General features: G+C 38.3%; 1 protein-coding gene across 1 annotated transcript in view; it reads right to left on the reverse strand.

Moving 5' to 3' along the window:
• Nucleotides 1-21,841, reverse strand: part of RNF180 (ring finger protein 180) — a 193,914-nt gene that overhangs the window by 23,857 nt on the left and 148,216 nt on the right. The window contains exon 7 of the mRNA XM_045795016.2: nt 20,343-20,468. Within this exon, the coding sequence (XP_045650972.2) occupies nt 20,343-20,468 (126 nt within the window). The remainder of the gene's footprint in view (nt 1-20,342; nt 20,469-21,841) is intronic.

A 21,841-nucleotide genomic window follows, 5' to 3' on the forward strand; every position in this document is an offset into this window, starting at 1 on the left:
AATGGACTAAATGCTCCAATTAAAAGACATAGGCTATCAGAATGGATAAAAAAAACAAGACCTACAAGGGATTCATTTTAGAACTAAAGACACCTGCGGATTGAAAGTGGGGATGAAGAACCATCTGTCGTGCTAATGGATGTCAAAAGATTAGCCATACTTATATCAGACAAACTAGATTTTAAACCATAGGCTATAATGAGATGAAGAAGGGCATTACAGCATAATTAAGGGGTCCATCGATCAAGAAGATCTAACAATTATTAATATTTATGCTCCCAACTTGGGAGCATGCAAAAGATGAATCAATGATAATAATACCATAACAGTAGGAGGGACCTGAACACCCCACTTAGAGCAATGGACAGATCACCTAAGTAGAAAATCAACAAGGGAACAATGGCTTTGAATGACACACTGGACCAGATGGATTTAACAGATAGAACATTTCATCCTAAAGTAGAATACACATTCTCCAGTGCACATAGAACATTCTCCAAAAAAGATCACTTAGTGGGTCAAAAATCAGCCCTAACAAGTACAAAAAGATGACTGAAGTCATACCATGCATATTTTCAGAACACAACACTATGAAACTTGAAGTCAACCACAAGAAAAAAATTGGGAAAACAAATACATGGAGGTTAAAGAATATCCTACTAAAGAATGAACGGGTTAACCAGGATATTAAAGAAGAAATTTTTAAAAAAATGGACGCAAGCGCAAATGAAAACATGACAGTCCAAAACATTTGGGATGTGGCAAAGGCAGTCCTAAGAGGGAATTAAATTCAATACAGGCCTACCTCAAAAAACATGAAAAGTCTCAAATACACAACACCTAACCTTACACTTAAAAGAACTAGAAAAGGAACAGCAAATAAAGCCTAAAGCCAGCAGAAGAAGGTAAATAAAGATTAGAGCAGAAATAAACGATATAGAAACAGAAAAAAACAGATCAATGAAACTAAGAGCTGGTTCTTCGAAAGAATTAATAAAGTTGATAAACCCCTAGCCAGACTTACCAAAAGGAAAAGAAAAAGGACTCAAATAGATAAAATCATGAATGAAAGAGGAGAGATCACAACCAACACCACAGAAATACAAACAAGTAGAGGAGAATATTATGAAAAAATGTATGCCAACAAACTGGGCAATCTGGAAGAAATGGACAAATTCCTAGAAACATACAAACTACCAAAGCTGAAACAGGAAGAAATAGAAAATTTGAACAGACCCATAACCAGCAAAAGAAATTGAATCAGTAATCAAAAATCTCCAACAAACTGGGAGGGCCAGATGGCTTCCGAGGGGAATTCTACCTATTCTTCTCAAACTGCCCCCCCCCAAAGGAAGGAAAACTTCCAAACTCATTCTACAAGGCCAGCATTACCTTGATTCCAAAACCAGATAAAGACCCCACTAAAAAGAAGAATTCTAGGCCAATATGCCTGATAAACATGGATGCAAAACTTCTCAAGATACTAGCAAATCCAATCCAATGGTACATTAAAAGAATTATTCACCCCAAACAAGTGGAATCTATTCCTGGGCTTCAGGGCTGGTTCAACATTTGCAAATCAATCAACATAATACACCACATTAATAAAAGAAAGGACAAGAACCATATGATCCTCTTAACAGATGCAGAAGCATCTGACAAAGTAAAGCATCCCCTCTTCATAGAAACTTCAACAAAGTAGGGATAGAGAGAACATATCTCAACATCATAAAGGCCATATACAAAAGATCCACATCTAATCTCCTCCTCAATGGGAAAAAACTGGGAGCTTTTCCTCTACGATCAGGGACAAGACAGGGATGTCCACTCTCACCATTGCTATTTACCATAATACTCGAAGTCTTAGCCTCAGCAATCAGACAACAAGAATAAATAAAAGGCATCCAAACTGAGAAGGAATTATTCACACTTTTGCTGTTTGCCAACGAGATGATACTCTATGTAGAAAACCTGAAAGACTCCACCAAAAAATTGCTAGAACTAATACATGAATTCAGCAAAGTCACAGAATACAGAATCAGCATACAGAAATATGTTCCATTTCTATACACCAATAATGAAGCAGCAGAGAAAAGAAACCAAGGAATCAGTCCCATTTACAATTGCACCAAAAACTGTAAGATATCTAGGAATAAACCTAACCAAAGAGGTAGGAGATCTATACTCTGAAAACTGAGAACACTTATGAAAGAAATTGAAGAGGACACAAAGAAATGGAAAAACATTCCATGCTCAAGGACTGGAAGAACAAACATTGTTAAAATGTGTGTACTACCCAAAGCAAACTACACATTTAATGCAATCCCTATCAAAATACCAACAACATATTTCACAGAGCTAGAACAAACAATCCTAAAATCTGTATGGAACCACAAAGATCCCCAAAAGCCAAGGTAATCCTGAAAAAGAAGAGCAAAGCTGGGGACATCATGATTCCAGACTTCAAGCTATATTACAAAGCTGCAGTCATTAAGACAGTATGGTACTGGCACAAAACACATAGATCAATGAAACAATAGAAAACCCAGAAATAGACTCCTAACTCTATGATCAACTAATCTTCAACAAAACAGGAAAGACTATCCAATAGAACAAAGACAGTCTCTTCAACATATGGTGTTGGGGAAAACTGGACAGCCACAGGCAGAAGAATGAAACTGGACCACTTTCTTATACCATACACAAAAATAAATTCAAAATGGATGAGACCTAAATGTGAGACAGGAAACCATCAAAATCCCAGAGAAGAGAGGCAGCAACCTCTTTGACCTCAGCCACAGCAACTTCTTATGAGCTATGTTGCTGGAGGCAAGGGAAACAAAAGCAAAATTAACTACTGGGCCTTCATCAGGATAAAAAGTTTTTGCACAGTGAAGAAAACAATCAACAAAACTTTTTAAAAGGCAGCCTATGGAATGGGAGAAGGTATTTACAAATAACATATCTGATAAAGGGTTAGTATCCAAAATCTGTAATGAACTTACCAAACTCAACACCCCAAAACCAAATAATCCAGTTAAGAAATGGGCAGAAGACATGAATAGACACTTTTCTAAAGGAGACATCCAGATGGCTAACAGACTCATGAAAAAATGCTGAATGTCACTCATCATCAGGGAAATACAAATCAAAACCCCAATGAGATACCACTTCACATCTATTGGAATGGGTAAAATTAACAACACAGGAATGCACCGATGTTGGCGAGGATGCCGAGAAAGGGGAATCTTCTCGCACTGGTATTGGGAATGCAAAATGGTATAGCCACTCTGGAAAACAGTGTGGAGGTTCCTCAAGAAGTTAAAAGTAGAACTACCCTATGACTCAACAATTGCAGTACTAGGTATTTACCCAAAGTATATGAAAATATGGATTTGACACACACCTTGATGTTTATAACAGCACTGTCAACAACAGCCCAACTATGGAAAGAGCCCAAATATCCACTGACTGATGAACGGATAAGGAAGATATAGTATGTATTTATGTATATTTATATATAAATATATAGATACGTATATATACATAAATATATATATAAATAAATATACACACACACACACACTTACACATACAAAGTAAAATATTAGTCATCGCAAAGAATGGAATCTTGCCATTTGTAATGACGTGCATGGAGCTTGAGGGCATTATGCTAAGCAAAAGAAGTCAATCAGAGAAAGACAAATACCATATGATTTCACTCATTTGTGGAATTTAAGAAACAAAACAGATGAACCTATGGGAAGGACAAAAAAGAGGGAGGGAAGCAAACCATAAGAGACTCTCAATGACAGAGAACAAACTGAGGGTTGATGAACGGCGCTTGTTATGATGAGCACTGGATGTTGTATGTAAGTGATGAATAACTAAATTCTACTCCTGAAACCAATATTACACTATATGTTAACTAACTAGAATTTAATAAGAATTTGAAAAGAAAAAAGAAAACATGTCTGCTTGACTCATCAATATTTCCAAGATACTACTTAATAGGGTAAAAGGAATGGGTCTATTTCAGTGCGAGTTAGCTATATGGCTGAATGAAGTCTTTAAGAGTTTATATGAACTTCATGGATTTGGAAATCTAAAACTCTATTAAAATGTTTTGTTTTGTTTTTGTAGAAAGAACACTAATTTTGTGGATCCAATGGCAGCTATGGGAATGTTCATTCTTTCAACAAGATCCCCCTTCTCACCTTACTTCCTCCTACCAACCCAGAAAACTAGGCTGTAAAGAATATTTTCTTAGGGAAACAATTAACGTGGTAAGGGTGGCATGGTATGTTGAGTATGGTGGTAAAGCTATGGAAATCACAGACCCCAATTGTTAAATACGATCCTAATTTCGTACAATTTTACTATCTTTTATGAAGATAATTCAATAAATATTTTATTAAATTTGGTTTATTTCTTATAAAAATAATTAGAAATGAAGAATAAGAAGACTACATATAATGTAAAGGATTACTGAGAAGGAAATTTATGACCTTAACTATTAATTTTTAAGAAGTAAAAATGAAAAAAATTTATGCCATATTAAGGTGGCTTTTTAGGTCATTAAAGGACAGAATAAACCCAAGGAGATTAGCAATAAGGATTTAGTAAAGAGTGGAAAATCATGAAGTGGAAAGTAAAGCTACAATAGAGTCAATTTCAAAAATTCGTTTAAAAAGAATAAAATTGAGAGGTATACAGCAAGATCAGGAAAAAAAAAAAATAAGAAAAAACAACCCAGGGCATGAGTAAATAATAATACAAAGAAAACATAACTTTAGATACAGGATAGATTAAGAGATATAACCAACTTTTTGTCAACAAATTTTAAAACAAAAAAATTGACAGATTTCTAGCAAAAAGATATATAAACTGACTCAAGAAGAAACTGATAAGGCAACATATTTTGAAAAAGGAAATGGAGGCAATCTTACTTATAAATATATATGTGAAAGTCTCAAAACAAAATCTTAGCAAACCAAATCTAGCAGTGCACAAAAATGATCAAATTGAGTTTATCCTAGGAATACGACAGTAGCTTCACATTAGAAAATCTATTACGATGTATTAAAGTAATTCAGTGCATTAACAGATTGATGAAGTAAAGCCATTACGATCATCTCAAGAAATGCTGAACAAAAATCACTAGATTAAAAATCTTTTCAAGAAAAAAATGATTAGCAAATTGGGAACAAATGGTGACTTTCTTAAAACCTAATATAGAGTATCTACTGAAAACACAGAGCAACATTCTACTCAATGGTAAATATTAACAGTGTGTATTTTAATATCAGATATGCTATCACTTTTCAAATTCAAAATCAAATAGAAGTCCTAGTTCAGAAAGTATGGTAAGATAAAATAGAAAAAAGTGTATTATATTGGAAGATATAAAACTGTCTTAATTTGCAGATAAGACAGATATCATGGTCTTCACTGAAAGCTCCCCAAACCCTATAATTAGAGTGAACATAATTTAGTAAGGTTGTTAAATATGAGATCAAAATTCCACACAATTACATTTCTATACAACAATACTTATGGAATTTTTAAAACCCGGCATTACTGTACAATAAATATTCAGAAGAGTAGGCTATTATTTAAAGAAAGATAGAATCTTCTATAATACAACATAAGAGATGGACTCTAGTTAAATGAGAAGGTAAAACTATGAAGTTAATACAAAAAAAATCTAAGAGGAAACTTTTGGATTTGGGAATTTCTTAAAACTTCAAAACACAGTAAGGCAAAAGTAAGGTGGATTTAGTTACATCAAAATTAAGGATTTCTTTCAATGAAGGCCAACATAAACAATATACATATGATAAAATGGGATAAGAAATTTGTAATGTCTACAGCTGGTCAAGGATTAATACTGAGACTATATAAGAAATTTGGGAAGAATGATAAAAATGGAAACCCTTTTAGAAAAATGAGTAAAGCATTTAAAAAACAAGCATCCAAAAGACTAACAAGCATTTGAAAGGATCTCAACCTGTTAAAGGTCAGATTCATGCAAATTAAAACAATAATGAAGGTTTCTAAGTCTTATTCTCTGTTAACAGCGTTCATTTTCCAAAGTTCTAATTCTTCCCAACCCTCAAGCACTGTTAGTAGGTACTTACATCAGTCATTTGGGAGAACTGCTGGCAATATTTAGTCAAGTTAGGTGTATGCATATTCTATGATGCAGACATTCTGCTCCTAAGTCTACACACCAAAAAAATATTCATGTTGTTCACATTAGGTTATTCATTAATGTTATGTATAGTGGCAGGGACTGGGAGGTATCCTGTATTCTGGTCAGTGAACAGATAGACAAAATGTGGTCGATGCATATCTTAGTAGAGCATTAATTAGAACTCACAGATTAGAGGTATACATAGCTACCTAGATGATCTAAAAGCTTGGTGCAAGGTAAAAAAAAAAAAAAAAAAAGTAAGAAACAGGTGCGTCTGGGTGGCTCAGTCAGTTAAGTGTCTCCTTCAGCTTAGGTCATGATCCTAGGGTCCTGGGATCAAGCCCCACATCAGGCTCCTTGTTTAGCGGGGAGCCTGCTACTCCCTCTCCCACTACCCCTGCTTGTATGCTCTTTCTTTCTCTGTCAAACAAAATCTTAAAAAAAAAAAAAAGAAAAAAGAAACAGAGTGCAATATATAATACTATTTCCATAAATTAAAATATATGCATAGAAAATAACAAATATAAGAATACTAACAAAAAGATGCACATTAAATAAACCAATCATAATGGAGAGTAGAGTATGGGGATAGAAGGAAACCAGTGAGTGTGGACTAGTGACGATGGTATGTTGTAAATTAAGAAACAGGACTCATCCAACTCTGCACTCAAGGTTCAGAAATGGAGAAAAAAGGAGAACAACATAACAAGTACATAGAAATAAATCTAACTAAAAGATGTCTAAGATATTTGTCAAGAAAACTACAAAGTTTTATCATAAGGCATTAGAGATTTAGAAGATCTAAATTAAGAAGATTAAAAACCAGTTAGTAGACAGGGAGAGAGACTGCTGTGGGATATCAGTTCTCTCCAAATTGACTAAGACCTCTTTCCTTCAGTATGATATAATTTTACATAGAACTTGACAAGGTGATTCTAAAATTCAAAGAGCCAGGAAAAAACTCACCCCCCCCAAACCAAGACACTCTTACAGCATAATGAGTTTGAAAGGGGACATCAAGACTTATTATAAAGCTTTAGTAATTAACACAATATGATACTGAGGTTTTGTAAAGATGGTGGAGTAAGAGAATCCTGAGTTCACCTTGTTCCATGGACTTGAAGAGATAACAACTGCATCTATGCAACTAACCCTGAAAACAACCTGAGGACTAGCAGAACAGACCTTCCACAAAAAATCGTAAAAAGAAAGTCACACTGGAAAGGGTAGGAGGGATGGACACTGTTGGGACCAAAGTCCCTGCATGACTAACCACAAATGGGAGGGACATCACAAGAGGATCAGGTTCCATGCCAGGCACCCTAGGCACTGGCAACATGCACTGAGAAGATGAGTCCCCATAGTATTTGGTTTTAAAAGCCAGTAGGGCCTAACTCTGGGAACTTTAAAAATCAGTAGGCTTAACTCCCAGAGAGCCAGGGGATGATAGGAAACTGAGTCCCCATATTTAAAGGGCCAGCATACTAAATTGCTTATCTTGAGACACAGCATACAAGCAGCAGTTTGAAAAGTGCCTGACATATACATGAAGAAGTTTATTGGCTAATCTAAGAATGTGTTTCAGAGGGGCAGGGAACTGTGGATTTTTCTGAGAACAAAAGTACTGCTAGGCACCATTTCTCTTCCTCTCCCCTGGCCTAGATAGCCAAGTCAGTGGTAACACTCTCTATCTACCTTGCTGGTACTGTGTGTCCTGCCCTATCATCTCCCTGCCAACCTGACCCTTCCAATCCACCTGCCTCAGCAGGCATTCCTCTAAGGTGGCTCCAGCCCTAACACATCCTGTAGGTGGCCCTTGCTGGAATGGCACACTCCAAAATGAATCCTGCCCTGGGAAAGGAGGGAGATAACCCCAGACAACAGTATGCCTATAGTTCCTGCACTTGGGCCTCTTAGCTGGCTGCACAGGGAAAAAGCCCTGCCCTTCAGTATGCTTGCAGCTGTGGCAGAGAGGCTAACTGTAGACAGCTAGGCTGAGTGCTGACCCACCCACCAATAAAAGCTCCGTGCATGGCAGCCACAAGGGTCTTTCAATGACTGAGGGAACAAACTCTGCCCAGTGTGTCTACAGCAAGCAAAGCTGGTCATTGCAGCTGGCTGGGCTTAAGACAGTCATGGCTCTGACACATGCAGCCCACACAAGCACCCCTGGAGCACCTGGCTCTGGTGACTAGGGGAAACTATAGGGCATCATGGGATCTCTTCTACACAGGACTACTACTTTCAGTATCATGAGATATAGCTGAATTACCTAATACACAGAAACAAACACAGAGAGTTAGAGAAAAGGAGACAGAGGAATATGTCCCAAGTGAAAGAACAAGACAAAATCACAGTAAAAGAACTAAATGAAACAGAGATAAGCAGTATCTCTGATAAAGAATTAAAAGTAATGGTCATACATTAACACACATTTTTCCAAAGAAGACAATGGTGGCCAAAAGACACAAGATAATCAACATCACTCACCATCAGGGAAATGCAAATCAAAACTACAATGAAGTATCACCTCATACCTGTCAGAATGGCTAAAATCAACATAAGAAAAAAATATTGGCAAGGATGTGTAGAAAAAGGAACCCTCTTGCATTGTTGGTGGGCATGCAACTGGTGCAGCCACTGTGGAAAACAGTATAGAGGTTCCTCCAAAAGTTAAAAATAGAACTCTCCTACAACCCAGTAATTGCACTACTGGGTATCTACACCCAACATAGAAAAACTAATTCAAAGGGATATATGCACCCTGATGTTTATAGCAGCATTATTTACAATAGCCCATATATGGAAGCAGCCCAAGTGTCCATCAATAGATGAATGGATAAAGAAGATGTGTTATATATATAAAATGGAATATTATTCAGCCATAAAAAGAATAAAATCTTGCCATTTGCAAGAACATGGATGGAGCTACAGAGCTACAGAGTATAATGTGAAGTCAGTCAGAGAAAGACAAACACCATATAATTTCACTCATATGTGGAATTTAGGAAACAAATGAGCAAAGGAAACAGAAAAAAAAAGACAAACCAAGATACACACTCTTAACTATAGAGAACAAACTGATGGTTACCAGAGAGAGGTGGGTGGGGGGAATCTGTAAAACAGGTGATGGGGATTAAGGAGGGCACTTGTCGAGATGAGCACTGGGTGACATACAAAATTGCTGAATCACTATATTGTGTACCTGAAACTAATAACACACTGCATGTTAACTACAATGGAATTAAAATAAAACACTTAATAAAAAAAATTAATGGTCATAAAGATACTCACTGGACCTGAGAAACAAGTGGATGAAGTCAGAGAAAACATCTACAAAGAGACAGGAAATATTAAAAAGACCAGTCAACGCTGAAGAATTCAATAACTGATATAAATGCACACTAGAGGGCATCAACAGCAGATTAGAAGATGCAGAAGAATGGATCAGCAATCTGGAAGACAGGTACTAGAAAGCAATGAACTGAACGGCAGAAAGAAAAAAGAGTAATAAAAAAATGAGGACAGGTTAAGGAAACTGTGACATTATCAAGAGTAATAACATCTGCATTATAGGGATCCCAGAAGGAGAAGAGAAACAGGGTTATAAAACTTATCTAAAGAAAAAATAGCTGAAAACGTCTCTAACCAATATCCTGGTCTACAAAGCACAGAGTGTCCCTAACAAGATGAACCCATAAGGTCTACACCAAGACACATTAATAATAAAAATGACAAAAACAGCGAGAGAGGGAACACAAGCAGGGGAGTGGGAGAGGAAGAAGCAGGCTCATAGCGGAGGAGCCTGATGTGGGGCTCGATCCCAGAACGCTGGGATCACGCCCTGAGCCGAAGGAAGACGCTTAACCGCTGTGCCACCCAGGCGCCCCTGATAAAGAGAGAATTTTAAAAGCAATATGAGAGATGTGCCTGGGTGGCTCAGTTGATTTAACATCTAACTCTTGGTTTTGGCTCAGATCATGATCTCATGGGGGCTTACCCTGTCTGGCTCTGTGCTCAGTAGGGAGTCTGCTTGAAGATTCTCTCCCTCCCCTCCCCACACTCATGCTTTCTCTCTTTCCCTTTCTTAAATAAATAAATCTTAAAAAAAAAAAAAAAGGGTAAGAGAAAACAGTTATATACAAGGGAAACCCCATAAGGCTAACATCTGAGTTTTTAGCAAAAACTTTGCAATTCAGAGGAGAGTGGAATGATATATTCAAAGTGTTGAAGGAAAAAAAAACCCTACAACCAAAAATACTCTTGGTTAGAGAAGAATTGTCAAACCAATATGTTATACACCTGAAATGAATAAAATATTGTATTTCAGACTTTTCAGGAGAAAAGATGGTGGAGGAGTAGGGGACCCCTTTTTCAGCTGGTCCCCTGAATCGAGCTGGATATCTACCAGACCATCCTGAACACCCACGAAATCAGCCTGAGACGCAGGAAGATACATCTGGATCTCTACAAATGAACATCTCCAGCGCTGAGTATTGAGGTATGAAGCGGGGAGCCATGAATCCGTGCACAGATATCAGAAGATAAATTGAAGGGGGAGGGAGCTGGGCTTGGGCACTGGGAAATAGTAGCCACCTGCACAGGGGAGCGGGCCAGACTCGAGGACCGGCACCCGTGAGAGAGCAGACTGAGACCGTGAGCCTGGGAACGCGCGTGCGACCAGACTGAAAACTGGAGCTCCGGAGCACTCACTGGAACCGGACTAAAATTGGGAGCTCGGGAGCGCACGCATGACCAGACTGAAAACCGGAGCTCTGGAGTGCTCACTGGAACCGGACTGATGCCCCGAGCTCAGGAGCGCGTGCGCGACCAGACTGAAAACCGGTGCTCCGGAGCACACGTGCGCACGAACCAGAGCTCGGGAGCACGCATGGGAACCAGGAGCGGCTGGCGGTGTTAGAAGCACAAAGGACAGAGATGTGCCAGCCCTGGAAGTGAGGCCTGGGAGAGAGGTTGTGGGGCGCACAACACGGGACGCTGCAGGGTTTTGGGCAGCACCGACAGAAACAAAGTTAAAGTGGCCAAGAGAGCTCAGTGGAGAGCGGACTGTGATCTCTCTGTTCTGAGACAGAGGCTAGGATACGGCCACTGCTGCTCTGACTCTCAGAAGAGGCACACAAAACCGCCAGGGAAAGCCGCCAGAGAACAAAAGCCCAGAAATACCACCTCACATTGTGCCCATCCCCGTCCCCCCTCGCAGGGGACGGGGCGACTCTACCCAAACAGGGCTGCCTGAATATCAGCACGGCAGGCCCCTCCCCCAGAAGGCAGGCTGAAAAATCAGGAAGCCCACATCCCTAAGGTCCCTATAAAACAAGTGCACACTGCCTGTGTCCTGGTCAGTAATTTGGGCTCTGGGCATCCCCTCAACCTCTCCTCATTGGAATGACAAGGAGGAGAAATCCCCCCCAACAAAGAAAAGGTAATGAGTCTGTGGCCTCTGCCACAGAACTGATGGATATGGATATAACCAAATTGTCAGAAATGGAGTTCAGAGTAACAATGGTCAAGATGATGTATAGGCTTGAAAAAAATATTAACGAAAATATTAACGAGAATATAGAATCTCTAAGGGCGGAAATGAGAGCGAATCTGGCAGAAATTAAAAATGCTGTGAGTCAATTGCAGTCTAAACTAGACGCTCTGATGGCCAGGGTAAATGAGGCAGAAGAACGAATTAGTGAATTGGAGGAATGGATGGTAGAAGAGAAAGTTAAAACAGAAACTTGGCTCAAAAAAAATCCAATCTCAAGAATGTAGATTATGGGAGATTACTGACTCAAGGAAACGTTCCAATGTCAAAATCATCAGCATCCCCAAGGGGGTGGATAAAGAGAGAGGTCTAGAAGAGATATTTGAACAAATTGTAGCAGAGAACTTCCCTAATCTGGCAAAAGAAACAAGCATTCGTGTCCAAGAGGCAGAGAGGTCCCCTCCCAAGGTCGATGACAACAGACCTATACCACGGCATGGCATAGTGCATTTCGCAAATATTAGATCCAAGGATACAGTATTGAAAGCAGCCAGGGGGAAGAAAATCCTTATGTACATAGGGGGAAAATATCAGAATAACGTCAGACCTGTCTACAGAGACCTGGCAGGGTGTTGGCAGGGTATTTTCAAAGCTCTATCTGAGAAGAACACGCAGCCAAGGATCCTTTATCCAGCAAGGCTGTCATTCAGAATTGATGGAGAGATAAGGACCTTCCAGGATCGGCAGAAACTGAAGGAATTTGTAACCACCAAACCAGCCCTACATGAGATATTAAGGGGGTTTTTATAAAAGTAAAAAGGCCCCAAGAGTGATACAGAACAGAAATTTACAATCTACAGAAACAAAGACTTCAAAGGCAACATGACATCATTAAAATCATATCTCTCAATAATCACTCTCAATGCGAATGGCCTAAATGCTTCCATAAAACACCACAGGCTTGCAGATTGGATAAAAAGACATGACCCATCCATTTGCTGTCTACAAGAGACTCATTTTGAACCTAAAGATATAGCCAGACTGAAAGTGAAGGGATGGAAAACCATTTTTCATGCCAATGGACCTCAAAAGAAAGCGGGGGTAGCAATTCTCGTATCAGACAGATTGGATTTTAAACTAAAGACTGTAGTTAGAGATACAGAAGGACACTATATTATTCTTAAAGGATGTATCCAACAAGTGGATATGACAATTATAAATATCTATGCCCCCAACAGGGGAGCAGCTAGACACACAAGCCAACTCTTAACCAGAATAAAGAGACATATAGATAATAATACGTTAATAGTAGGGGATGTCAACACTCCACTCTCAGCAATAGACAGATCACCTAAACAGAAAATCAACAAAAAAACTAGAGCTTTGAATGACTTACTGGAACAGATGGACCTCATAGATATATATAGAACACTACACCCCAGAACAACAGAATACTCATTCTTTTCGAATGCACATGGAACTTTCTCCAGAATAGACCATATATTGGGTCAGAAAACAGGTCTCAACCGATACCAAAAGACTGAGATTATTCCCTGCATATTCTCAGACCACAATGCTTTGAAACTGGAACTCAATTGCAAGGAAACATTTGGAAGAAACTCAAACACTTGGAAACTAAGAACCATCCGGCTCAGGAATGATTGGGTAAACCAGGAAATTAAAAATCAAATTAAACAATTTTTGGAGACCAATGAGAATGAAAACACATCGGTCCAAAATCTATGGGACACTGCAAAGGCGGTCCTAAGGGGAAAATATATAGCCATCCAAGCCTCGCTCAAAAGAATAGAAACATCTAAAATGCAGTTTTTATATTCTCACCTCAAAAAGCTGGAGCTGGAACAGAACAGGCCTAACCCCACGCACGAGAAGGCAGTTGATCAAAATTAGAGCAGAGATCAATGAATTAGAAACCAGTAGCACAGTAGAGCAGATCAACAGAACTAGAAGCTGGTTCTTTGAAAGAAGAAATAAGATCGATAAGCCACTGGCCAGACTTATTCAAAAGAACAGAGAAAGGACCCAAATTAATAAAATTATGAATGAAAGGGGAGAGGTCACAACCAACACCAATGAAATAGGAAGGATCATTAGAAACTTTTATCAACAGCTTTATGCCAATAAATTAAACAACTTGGAAGAAATGGATGCCTTCCTGGAAACCTACAAACTACCAAGACTGAAACAGGAAGAAATCGATTATTTAAACAGACTGATTAATTATGAAGAAATTGAAGCAGTGATCAAAAACCTCCCCAAAAACAAGAGTCCAGGGCCTGACAGATTCCCCGGGGAATTCTAACAAACATTCAAAGAAGAAATAATACCTATTCTCCTGAAGCTGTTTCAAAAAATAGAACCAGAAGGAAAACTACCAAACTCATTCGATGAGGCCAGTATTACCTTGATCCCCAAACCAGGCAAAGACCCCATCAAAAAGGAGAATTACAGACCGATTTCCCTGATGAATATGGACGCCAAAATTCACAACAAGATCCTAGCTAATAGGATCCAACAGTACATTAAAAGGATTATCCATCAAGACCAAGTGGGATTCATCCCTGGGATGCATGGGTGGTTCAACATTCCCAAATCGATCAGTGTGATAGATCATATCAACGAGGAAAGAGTCAAGAACCATACGATACTCTCAATTGATGCAGAAAAAGCATTTGACAAAATACAGCATCCTTTCCCGATTAAAACCCTTCAGAGTGTAGGGATAGAGGGCACATTCCTCAATCTCATAAAAGCCATCTATGAAAAGCCTACAGTAAATATCATTCTCAATGGGGAAACGCTGAAAGCCTTTCCCTTAAGATCAGGAACACGATAATTATTATTATTCAACATAGTACTAGAAGTCCTTGCAACAGCGATCAGACAACAAAAAGGGATAAAAGGTATCCTAATTGGCAAAGAAGAAGTCAAACTCTCTCTCTTCGCAGATGACATGATACTCTACATGGAAAACCCAAAGGCTCCACCCCCAAACTACTGGAACTTATAGGGCAATTCAGTAATGTGGCGAGATACAAAAATCAATGCTCAGAAATCAGTTGCATTTCTATACATGAACAATGAGACTGAAGAAAGAGAAATTAGGGAATCTATTCCATTTACAGTAGCACCAAAAATCATACGTTATCTCGGAATTAACCAGAGACGTAAAGGACCTATATTCTAGAAACTACAAATCACTCTTGAAAGACATTGAAGAAGACACAAAAAGATGGAAAAATATTCCATGCTCATGGATCGGAAGAATGAACATAGTTAAAATGTCTATGCTACCCAGAGCAATCTACACTTTCAATGCCATCCCGATCAAAATACCAATGACATTTTTCAAAGAACTGGAAAAAACAGCCCTTAAATTTGTGTGGAACCAGAAAAGGCCCCAAATCGCCAAGGAATTGTTGAAAAGGAAAAACAAAGCTGGGGCATCATGTTGCCGGATTTCAAGCTATACTATAAAGCTGTGATCACAAAGACAGCATGGTACTGGCAGAAAAACAGGTACCTGGACCAATGGAACAGAATAGAGAACCCAGAAATGGACCCTTGGCTCTTTGGGCAACTCATCTTTGACAAAGCAGGAAAAAACATCCAGTGGAAAAAAGACAGTCTCTTCAATAAATGGTGCTGGGGAAACTGGATGGCTATATGCAAAAGAATGAAACTTAACCACTCTCTCACACCATACACAAAGATAACCTCCAAATGGATGAAAGACCTCGATATGAGACAGGAATCCATCAAAATCCTAGAGGAGAACATAGGCTGCAACCTTTTTGACATCGGCCACAGCCACTTTTTTCAGGACACATCTCCAAAGGCAAGAGAAACAAAAGAAAACATGAACTTGTGGGACTTCATCAAGATAAAAAGCTTCTGCACAGTCAAGGAAACAGTCAAAAAATTAAGAGGCAGCCCACGGAATGGGAGAAGGTATTTGCAAATGACACTACAGATAAAAGACTGGTATCCAAGATCTACAAAGAACTTTTCAAACTCAATACACAAGAAAAAAATAAATCAAAAAATGCGCAGAAGATATGAACAGACACTTTTCCAATGAAGACATACAAATGGGTACCAGACACATGAAAAAAATGTTCAACATCATTAGCCATCAGGGAAATTCAAATCAAAACCACCCTGAGATACCACCTTACGCCAGTTAGAATGGCAAAAATTGACAAGGCAGGAAACAACAAATGTTGGAGAGGATGTGGAGAAAGGGGATCCCTCTTACACTGTTGGTGGGAATGCAAGTTGGTACAGCCACTTTGGAAAACAGTGTGGAGGTCCCTCAAAAAGTTAACAATTGAGCTACCCTATGATCCAGCAATTACACTACTCGGTATTACCCCAAAGATACAGATGTAGTGAAGAGAAGGGCCATATGCACCCCAATGTTCATAGCAGCATTGTCCACAATAGCTACATTGTGGAAGGAGCCGAGATGCCCTTCAACAGATGACTGGATTAAGAAGATGTGGTCCATATATACAACGGAATATTACTCAGCCATCAGAAAGAACGATTACCCAACATTTGCAGCAACATGGACGGGACTGGAGGAGATTATGCTAAGTGAAATAAGTCAAGCAGAGAAAGGCAATTATCATATGGTTTCAACTCATTTATGGAACATAAGAAATAGGGAGATCGGTAGGAGAAGGAAGGGAAGAATGAAGGGGGGTAAACAGAAGGGGGAATGAACTATGAGAGACTGTGGACTCTGGGAAACAAACTGAGGGCTTCAGAGGGGAGGGGGCTGGGGGACTGGGATAGGCCGGTGATAGGTCTTAAGGAGGGACATATTGCATGGTGCACTGGGTGTTATACGCAAATAATGAATCATGGATCATTACATCAAAAACTAAGGATATACTGTATGGTGACTAACATAACATAATAAAAAATTATTATAAAAAACATTGTATTTCAATTATATTTAATTTAAAAAGTACAGTTTTGGCAAAGAATTAGACAAACCAAAGAACCCAATAAAGAGCTCAGAAATAGGCCCACATACATGGAAATATAAACTATGACAGACTAGTGTGCATCAGTGGGGAAGTGATGAATTATTTACAGTAAATGGTGACTGAATCAAGTTAAATAGGAAGAAAGCCCAAAGTAATTGGATCCCTACCCACAATATAATGAAACAATCAAAAACCCTCACAAAATTCAGAAAACAGTAACACGAGTCAATTCTAAATACCTTTAGACTAATGAAAAATACACAGAAAGTTATCTTAATGACACTGGCAATAGAGGAATTTCATAAGGCAGATAATACAGAACAGAAGGATGATGAAACAAATGCAAAACCACAATTTATCAGAGGATACCATGAAGACAAAAAACAAACCACAATTGGGAGAGGGTAGCTGCTATTCATATAATTAAGAGAAAAAGGAGTCACCAGAAAATATTTTAAAACTCTCAAACATGAATAAGAAAAATACAATCAATAGGAAAATGGACAAAATTTATATAGGGATTTCACAGATGAGAAACTCGATTGTTAATATGCATATAAAGCTGTGTTTATTCCCCTTTAGTAATTAGGAAATTGAAATTAAAAACCCAGTGAGATACCATTTTATACCTATCAGACTGGAAAAATCTAAATGACTGAAAATATCAAATGAGAAGACAAAGGTGATGATAAATCAGTACATTTAGGAAAATGGCTTGATTAAAGTAATTAAGTTAAAAATGTGCTTTCCTTATGACCCAGTAGTTTTCTACCGGCATTTATTCTAGAGGAGCGCTTATGCTCTAGGAGACATGAAAAGAATGTTTAGGGGCGCCTGGGTGGCACAGGGGTTAAGCGTCTGCCTTCGGCTCAGGGCGTGATCCCGGCGTTATGGGATCGAGCCCCACATCAGGCTCTTCCGCTATGAGCCTGCTTCTCCCTCTCCCACTCCCCCTGCTTGTGTTCCCTCTCTCGCTGGCTGTCTCTATCTCTGTCGAATAAATAAATAAAAAATCTTAAAAAAAAAAAAAAGAAAAAAGAATGTTTATAGCAGCGCTGTTTGTAATAACACAAAACTGGATAAACTGTGTCATATTCATATAACGGACTATAGTACAGCAGTAAAAATAAATGAATGTGCCTGGGCTTACTGAAACGGACGGATCCAAGAAACAAATGCTGAGTGACAGAGCAAATGTAGAAGAATACATAGTCTGTTAGCACTACCAAGTTCAAAAACCAGCAAAATTAAATAACATTGATTAAATATACGTACATGTATAAAGAAATAATAATGCAAATTCCAGGGGAACAGGATGCAAACAAAGAAGGGCAAAAGGTGATTCAGGAAAACTGATACTGAGGAGTCTGGTTTGTGGTTAAAATCCTATTACAGTTTTTCAGGCCGGACCATACACAATCACAGAGGCTTTCAGTGGCAGGGCCTCACAGGAAAAACCGCCCTATGTCTCCCTGGCCAGTGATGCTCTTTCAGATATGTACACTCCTAGGCCCAGCATCTGCATTCCTATAGGTTCTTTATCTGAAGACCTGTAAGAGGACTTCTTCAGATTCCTCTACTGAGACCTCTTTATAAGGGCATAACAGGGAACCCTGAAGACACTTTCCCCCCACTCTGAATTAGTACTCAGGACTTTTCTGCTCTTAGGCATTTGCCATCTTCCCCCCTTCCCCCAACACACACACACACACACACACACACACACACACACACACACGCGCGCACACCCCTTTAGGGCTCTTAAAACTGCTAGTGTCTTTTGTTTGGGGATCCCTCGACAGTGATGTGACCCCCACATCTGTGCTGGGCCAACTGACCCTGGCCTAGTGCACTGTTACAAAAGGGAAAATGGAACGGAATTGAGGGGCATCAACATTTCCTCCAATTTTAGACTTCTGCTTATATTACTGCACCGAGAGACCAAAGGCTTAACTCTCAATTTTGGCTAAAGCCTGACAGCTCAGCTCTTGTTTAGCTCAGCAGACCCTTGACAGTAATATACTATATATAGCTTCTCTCTCTCTCTGCTATATATAATACATAAGCTAAACAAGAGAAATAAGCAAGTATATATATATATATATATATATTTCTTTTTCTTCTCTCTTTCTCTTTTTGGGTAGTAATATATTTAAGTTAGGTTGTGTAATAAAGCTACTTTGATCATCCTCCATAAAAACTTACAACTAAAGTTCTGTGGACTCATATGGGGAGGACAAATATGAAATCACAAAGAAGCAAGTGTTTAAGTTATAGCTTCAGGATCCTGGGATACAAAAAGGTGAAGGAAACTGGGGGGTATCAGAAAGGTGCATCATGCTTTTTAAAATTTGGGTGTACAGTACGAGGCAGGATACAAAGGAATCTTTTAAAGCATATAATTCATACTTTAAGTTCTCTTTGGTACAGATCTTTCAAGTAAGATTGATTTCCTTATACTTGCTTTCCGATCATGTTTAAATGTATCCATACCAAATCTGTGGATGCGTTTCTACAGTTAGTTACCACTTTATAAGATAGGACAAGTTTATAAAATGTCTTTAAGCTATTCTCTTCACTCAAACTACTGTATAAAGTTCTATTTGTCCTTAAACTACTTTCTTTACCTCAGGGATTTCATAAATCAATTTATTTTTTTGCCTCAACCATATAGGCCCCATTTCAATCTCCTTTTGCTTTAATGTCATTGTGGTACTGAGTTTTTAGGTCTTAGGTAGAAGCTTCCCCCCACCCCCGGCTCCCTGAACATCAGAGTTCCCCACATCTGAAGCTTTCCAGACTCCATAATGTCACAAATGGTAAATGCTAAAACTGCACAGTAGTTCATGCACAGACCATGGTTTTATAAAAGGAGAAATTATATATTATGTCCATATTGTATGATTATCATGCTACAGTAACAAATTCTCAAAGATAAAAAAGGTATTAGAGATTGCCTTGCCCTTATTTTGATAATTCCTTACGTCTGTATAGTACAATTAGTTATCATTTAGAATGTGCTTTCACATTAGCTCATTTAATCCTTACCACTATATTAATTAGATTGCTCATATATACGTACTCCCAGTATACAGATGAGAAAACAGAAACAGAAGAATGGGTTCCTATGACACCTCTGAGGTCATTCAGCTAGTCAGACCTGAACCCAGAAACCGGTATTCCTGTTCCACTGTAATATCCCTGAGACACTCAGTACACCAAGGCACTGCCATTTTCTACCTGTCTTAAACTTGTGGGACAACTGTAAAATATTAAAACTAAATAAACTTACCTATGATAATGAATCATTCAGAATCTTTGCGAAGAACACGAGTGCTTTTGTCAAATCTGTTACTTTTGCGATGTATTTCATTATCCACATATTAAACATTACTGACAGCAAGGCAAAGTAAATTTAATCATGTGTTTTTCTCAAATTTTGCTCTTGTTATATAGTTTCTATTTTCTTCTTATTCATATTGAAGCTTTCAGCCAGAAGATACTTAGCAAAATCCTTACTTAAAACTGATCAATGCAGAAATACGTTTCCACTAACATTTTAGTTAGGAAAAAATAGCTTAAAAAAAGAGAGCGTGGACAAAGTTACCAAACTATTTTGCATTAGTTTCCTTACCTCCGAAAAGATGGAATGCTTTTCTACAACTTGGTAGGGGCCATTTTGCAGAGCTGGATTTCTGAAAGCTTTGTTTTATTTTCATATATTCTTTAGGAAAGAATGTTTTTGTGGCATTGTTCAGTTCTAGAGTAAAGCAAAAGAAAACAGTATTTAAACATTAATTTGAGTACAACGGCAAGAACATGAAAAACTATTGTACTATTTTGATAATAAATTCAGAACTCTTTAAGAGAGAAGACAAAAGTGGAGTCAACTTTGTCATTTTAACCCAAGCAAACCTAATTCCCCCAAATTTACATTTGATGCAACTTTGAGGTTTCTACACATAGAATATACATTGACTGGGTATCTCCTATGTCCTCTGCTATGCCAGATACAGCCAGGAGTGAGACACAGTTGCTGTCCTCAAGAAGAATGAAGATTAAAAGAAATAGACAGAAAAGGGAAAAATGTGTTCTAGATGTAGCAAGAAACCACTTGAGTGCAATCATGGCTCAGGATGGATTATGGAAAGGAAAAACCTTTTGAGCACTTTTTCTTACTTCATAATCTCTTTTTCATTCTGTATGTGGTGGTCGAGCATTTACTGAAATCTAATGCTGCTGATTTTGAGAGAGTTTAAAAAATACGGAATCAAATTCTCAACCTTTCAGACACTTGCTTGGAGCAAAAAAGAATATATTCATTTGAAGTAAACACAGACCAATCAGAGAAAAGGCATGATGATATTCACTTTAAATTCTAGGAAGTATCCGAACTGTCTCTATATGAGCCACAGAAAGCATGAGGACATAGAGAAGAAATGCTCACCTTTAAGAACAACAGAAGTTAGGGAAAAGTTAAATCTGTTATTATAGCCTGCATTCAATACAATATGGCTTGTTTAAATCAAAGAAATACCACTAATATAAGTCTTTTTAGAAAATTCTTTATTTAAATTCAAATTATTTAACTTCAATATACTATTTTATTAGTTTCAGGGGTAGGATTTAGTGATTCACCAGTTGCATATAACACTCAGTGCTCATTACATCAAGTGCCCTCCTTAATGCAGTAATATAAGTCTTAAAACCAACTCTTCAGACCTAGCAGGTTTTCACCCTGGGGTGGCCGCAAATTCTCCAAGTAAGTATATTAAGTACATGCCCTATAGAATTTGGGGTTCAGAAGAGCTCTGCATGCTGGGAAAAGAGAGGCCAGTCAGGAATATCCTGTGCAGGATTGATGACTATTTATCTGTATAGCCTATGAAAATAAATTTAAATCTTATTTTCACATTCTTTACTAGTAAACCATTCAAAGCTAAAATCTGGTTAGGAAGTACCATTTTCCAGCTAAATATGCAGCCTGATGACAAAGGCAGGTATAACAGAGACAAAGCCAAACCAAAAATTCTACATTTGACAGTGTCAGAATTGAGCTGTGGACTTTACAGCATCTGAATCACTATAATTACATAATTTAGGCTGAACTGATGTTAGTATTTAGGAGTTCCT

The sequence above is a fragment of the Ursus americanus genome, chromosome 5, assembly GCF_024610735.1.
Source record: "Ursus americanus isolate L20-20 chromosome 5, mUrsAme1.1.p, whole genome shotgun sequence".
Lineage (NCBI taxonomy): Eukaryota > Metazoa > Chordata > Mammalia > Carnivora > Ursidae > Ursus > Ursus americanus.